This window comes from Colobus angolensis, unplaced genomic scaffold, assembly GCF_000951035.1.
Source record: "Colobus angolensis palliatus isolate OR3802 unplaced genomic scaffold, Cang.pa_1.0 Scaffold9, whole genome shotgun sequence".
Taxonomy (NCBI): Eukaryota; Metazoa; Chordata; class Mammalia; order Primates; family Cercopithecidae; genus Colobus; species Colobus angolensis.
The window spans coordinates 7,819,131-7,824,442 of NW_012122931.1; the positions used below are offsets into that span (position 1 = coordinate 7,819,131).

Here is a 5,312-nt window from a genome sequence, read left to right on the forward strand (position 1 = left end):
CAGGGGTCACATCTTTCTAGCGAGTTCCATGGGGGCAGGGGCTGTGTATTCCTAGTGAGTTCCATGGGGGCAGGGGTCACATCTTTCTAGCGAGTTCCATGGGGGTAGGGGCTGGGTCTTTCTAGTGAGTTCCATGGAGGCAATGGATGCGTCTTTCTAGAGTTCCACGGGGCAGGCGCTGTCTCTTTCTAGTGAGTTCCATGGGGGGAGGGGCTGCGTCTTTCTAGTGAGTTCCATGGGTGCAGGGGCTGTGTCTTTCTAGTGAGTTCCATGGGGTCAGGGGTCACATCTTTCTAATGAATTCCATGGGTGCAGGGGCCACATCTTTCTAATGAGTTCCATGGGCACAGGGGCTGTATCTTTCTAGTGAGTTTCATGGAGGCAGGGGCCATGTCTTTCTAGTGAGTTCATTGGGGTCAGGAGTCACATCTATCTAGCGAGTTCCATGGGGCCAGGGCTACGTCTTTCTAGTACTGGTTCCATGGAGGCAGGGGCTGTGTCTTTCTAGTGATTTCCATGGGGCCAGGGGCTGTCTTCCTAATGAGTTCCATGGAGCCAGGGACTGCATCTTCCTAGTTCCACGGAGTTCCATGGGGGCAGGAGCCGCGTCTTTCTAGTGAGTTCCATGGGGTCAGGGGCTGCATCTTTCCAGTGAGTTCCATGGGGTCAAGGGTTGCATCTTTCTAGTGAGTTCCATGGGGTCAGGGGATGCGTCTTTCTAGTCCTTCTGTCTGTGTCCTGAGCCCACAACAAGTGCTCAGTACTCCTTGTTCTTTGTTGACTAAACATTAAGCAGCAGGATGAGGTGGAGACAAAGACAAGCCAGATGACCTGGGTTGGGGCCCACATTTGCCACCGACCCATAGTGAGGTCTTGGCATTATCCTTTTCCCGTTCTGGGGAAACTTAGAGAAGTTTCCTCAGGCACTTTCCAAGGCTGTTCTTTGAGGACTCTAACAGACTCTGCCAATGAATCACTTCTAGCCCCCTAGACACTGTTGGAGCAGGATCAGCAGGAACAAACCAGAGCCAGCCAGGACCTCGGGGAGCTCAACTACATCATGACCAAAGAGACCTCTGCGGTGAATACAAATTAAAAAGCAATCCTCAGCTTACCACTCACAGTATTATTCCATTTTATTCTCACCATATCCCTATTTAAAGTGAAGAAACAGGCCGGGTGTGGTGGCTCATGCCTGTAATCCCAGCTCTTTGGGAGGCCAAGATGGGTGGGTCACTTGAGCCCAGGAGTTCGAGACCAGCCTGGGTAACATGGTGAAACCCCATCTCTACTAAAAATACACAAAGTAGCTGGGCGTGGTGACGTGCGCCTGTAGTCCCAGCTATTTGGAAGGCTGAGGCATGAGAATCACTTGAACCCAGGAGGCGGAGGTTGCAGTGAGCCAAGATCACGCCACTGCACTCCAGCCCAGGTGACAGAGCGAGACTCCGTCTCAAAAAAAAAAAAAAGAAAAAACAAAAACAAAAAAAAAGCATCAGTAGTGAACACATACAGGCTTTTCTCTTGTCATTATTCCCTAAACAGTATAGTGTAACAGATTGGGCCTGTGCTGCAGGGCTCCTCTGAAGGTGCATACCACTCTCCCAAGCTCAGGTCTGTACAGAACCACCCTGGGCTCACACCGCCTACATCTTGTGAATGCCTCCCAGCCTGTCCAGGGAGGAGCTCACAGTCATCAGGGAGTCCTTCCAGATCACCTGGGCGTCCCTCCTCTTCCTTCTTGCCTGGAAGTGTCAGTTTCCTCGCCCTCTGCTAGCTGACTCGCCATGAGTTTGTCATTTGGCTTTCCTCCTAGCATGTAAACTCCATGGGGACAGGGCCTGTGGCTGGTCATCTTTGTCACCCTATCCCACACACAGCCCACAGAAGTATCCAATAAACCATGCTGATCAAATCCCAGATTGACAGATAGATTAGTCCCCGCTGACATACAAGAGGCGGCCCAAAGGGAGCAGGCGCTCAGCTGCCACCTGGAACCCCATGTAGAGCCCCACCTGCCTGGGAGGAGGGCCCAGTACCTTGATGGTTGCCAGACTCAGGAGGCTGCAGGATTTGGGAAGCAGGGAAGTGAGGTGATTTGTGTGGATGATCAGCACCTGTGTGGAGAGATGTGCGGCCATGTTGGGCTGAGGAAGAGAAGCAGGCAGGGTAGGCTAAGGGCATGGGAGCCAGCCCAGTGCCCTGCTACGCCCCGCCATCTTGCTCTCCCAGACACCACGACAGGAGCAGGGGATGCGGGTCAGGATCATGAACTCTCCCAATGGGGAATCTGATGCCTTTTCTTAAAATCTGGATCTTCAAGGGTGAAAGAGACCTTAGAAGTCTAAATCTTCCTTCCATTCTGAGAAGGGATCCCCCTGTAGCCATTCTGATCATAACCCTCCCAGCACCAGCATCTTCATGTGGAAAATAGAGAATAATCAAGTGCCTGCCTCCCAGGGCTGCCATGATGTTAAATACAAGCTCATGCGCAAAACATCCGGAGCTGGCACATGGGCCAGGGCTCAGTCCAGGTCATCTACTCCTATTTTTCGTAGTCATTGACCACTGCCTAACACTTCCAGCACAGACTTGGGATGGTGGCTCACGCCTGTAATCCCAGCACTTTGACAGGCCAAGGTGGGTGATCACTTGAGGTCAGGAGTTCGAGACCAGCCTGACCAACATGGGAAAACCTCATCTCTACTAAAAATACAAAAATTAGTTGGGTGTGGTGGTGGGCGCCTGTAATCCCAGCTACTCAGGAGGCTGAGGCGGGAGAATCGCTTGAACCCAGGAAGTGGAGGTTTCAGTAAGCTGAGATTGCGCCACTGCACTCCAGCCTGGGTGACAGAGCAGAGTGTCCGTCTTAAAAAAATAAAAAAAAACACTTCCAGTGCCAAGGAGCTCAATACTCTGTTAGCATGGAACGCTTTTTTTTTTTTTTTTATTAGACATAGTCTCATTTAGATACTTCACTTAGAGTGCTTCTACCCATCTGCATTCAAAGCTGCAATGCTTTGCTGAAAAATCATTCACTCCCCTCAGAATCTCCCCTGCATGACCAGAATAAAAGGGGTGAGTTTCTATTAGTATTAACACCGGGGTTCATAAGCCTTTACTATGTGGCAGGCATTACACTCAGTATATTTCTATCTCTATCTATCTATCTACCACTCATTTAATTCTCACAGTACCTCAGGGAGGAGAACTATGAATGTCTTCATTTCACAGGTGAAGAAATGGAGAAGTAAGAGTTTAAGGAAGTTGCCCAAGTCACGAAGCCAGTGAGAGAAGTCAGAGTCAGAATGTGACACAGGAAGGTCCAACCCCAAAGCCTACTCTCCTATCAGTGAAATCACCTGCTGCAGGCCAAAAGCGTAAGAAGCAGAGACAAAGGGGGTGTCTATGCTGGGAAGACAGGTCCTCAAAGTCCCTTGTGGGTTCAAACAAGCAGACATGCAATAAGCAAGTCTCTGAAGATGAAGCTCCAGCTCACCTTCTTCTGCAGAACTTTGCATGTTGCAAAAGCTCCAAATGGAATCTAAGATAAGATAAAGAAAAGTAAGTGTCTCCCCTCCTGCCAGTGTTTAGCTTGTTCTCTGAGTGGCATTCACGTGAGGAACAGACAGGCAGGAGGTGAACAAGGGCAAAACGCCACAGCAGGTGGCAGTGCTGAGCCCAGGGGCAAGGCTGGCGAGCAGTGGTGCAGGGGATGTGGCCAGCCCTTCCCTCAGTCAGCTGGCAGGAGACTGTCCTGCCCCACCCACCCTGTCCCCATTGTGAACCCCTTCAGGGGCTGGAGAATGCCAGGCCCTTCCAGCAACCTAGGAGTCTATGGGTACGTTTTCTACCTAGACTCCTCGACTCTTGGAGACTATGTTATATTGAGGCCAAAGTACCATCTCAATTCTTTTGCACAAGAACAAAATCTAAGGAAACATCTCGTGACTAGAGCTTCTGGCCTTTCTAAAGCCCTAGTCCACCTCTGTCTTTCCTAAGGACACATGATCCAAGAAAATGGGACAGATCCAATTCACAGCCCAACACTATGCTCAGTTTACCTCTGAGAGCTCACATTTAGAGATGTCGAGAATGTCATCTGCCCCAGCTTCTTTTGCCTAAGGATAAAAATAATTTTTAAAAAGTATTAAGACAAAACATCTTTGCAGAGTGGACAAGCCAGGCAAAGAACATACACGTAAGCGGCAGCAAAGGACCATAGACACTGTCTGGTTCCACCTGTCCACTGAACCAATGACGCCTGCTTTCCCGAAGCTTGAGGCCCAGAGGGATGAAGAACCGAAAGCAATGACAGTGCGCTCAGTCTACATGGGAGAAGCACCCTTGACAGGCGGCCTCGTCTGTTGGGTCTAAGTCAGCTATTTCTTCTGCAGGTGGGGGAGGCAGATGGGAGGGAGCGTGGCTTGTTGGGGGCAGTGCGGAGGCCTACTCCTTGGGGACCGAGGAGGAGTTGGGATAGAGTTATTGGAAACCCACTTTCCCTCACCAAACACATCTGGTACTCCAGGCGTTTCCGAGCCTCCTCACTGGGTTTCCGCTTCCGGAAGAAGAGTGGCATCCTTCCCTTTTCCCAGAGCAATCTTGAGGACCCTGGGGCACAGGAGAGAAGTTAGGGACTGGGGAATTTGTCACAGCCCCCACACCCAGGATAGGTAGCGCAGGAACACAAAGTACGCAGCTGGTCTGTTGGACCATGAGTTCCATGGAGGCAGCAGCTGCGTCTTTCTAGTGAGTTCCATGGAGGCAGCAGCTGCGTCTTTCTAGTGAGTTCCAAGGGGGCAGGGGCTGTGTCTTTCTAGTGAGTTCAACAGGGACAGCGACTGCATGTTTCTAGTGAGTTCCACGGGGGCAGCGGCTGCGTCTTTCTAGTGAGTTCCACGGGGGCAGGGGCTGCATCTTTCTAGTGAGCTCCATGGGGAAGGGGCTGTGTCTTTTTAGTGAGTTCCATGGGGTCAGGGGTCACATCTTTCTAGTGAGTTCCATGGGCGCAGGGGCCGTGTCTTTCTAGCGAGTTTCATGGAGGCAGGGCCGTGTCTTTCTAGTGAGTTCCATGGGGGCAGGGGCTGTGTCTTTCTAGTGAGTTCCAGGAGATCAGGGGTCACATTTTTGTAGTGAGTTCCATGGGTGCAGGGGCTGCATCTTTCTGGTGAGTTCCACGGGCACAGGGGCTGCATCTGTCTAGTGAGTTCCATGGGGTCAGGGGTCACATCTTTCTAGCAAGTTCCATGGGGGCAGGGGCCACAACTTCCCAGTGAGTTCCATGGGGTCAGGGGTCACATCTTTCTAGC

The 5,312-nt window shown here is 51.3% G+C and overlaps 1 protein-coding gene across 3 annotated transcripts in view; it reads right to left on the reverse strand.

Moving 5' to 3' along the window:
- LRSAM1 (leucine rich repeat and sterile alpha motif containing 1) overlaps positions 1–5,312 on the reverse strand; it is a 59,865-nt gene that overhangs the window by 48,908 nt on the left and 5,645 nt on the right. For all 3 annotated transcript variants that reach the window (XM_011931347.1, XM_011931345.1, XM_011931346.1), the window contains 4 exons: positions 4,511–4,614; positions 4,065–4,121; positions 3,500–3,544; positions 2,040–2,117 (listed from right to left, as the gene is read on the reverse strand). In XM_011931347.1, coding sequence (XP_011786737.1) covers positions 2,040–2,117; positions 3,500–3,544; positions 4,065–4,121; positions 4,511–4,582 — 252 coding nt within the window. In that variant the 5' untranslated portion in view covers positions 4,583–4,614. The remainder of the gene's footprint in view (positions 1–2,039; positions 2,118–3,499; positions 3,545–4,064; positions 4,122–4,510; positions 4,615–5,312) is intronic.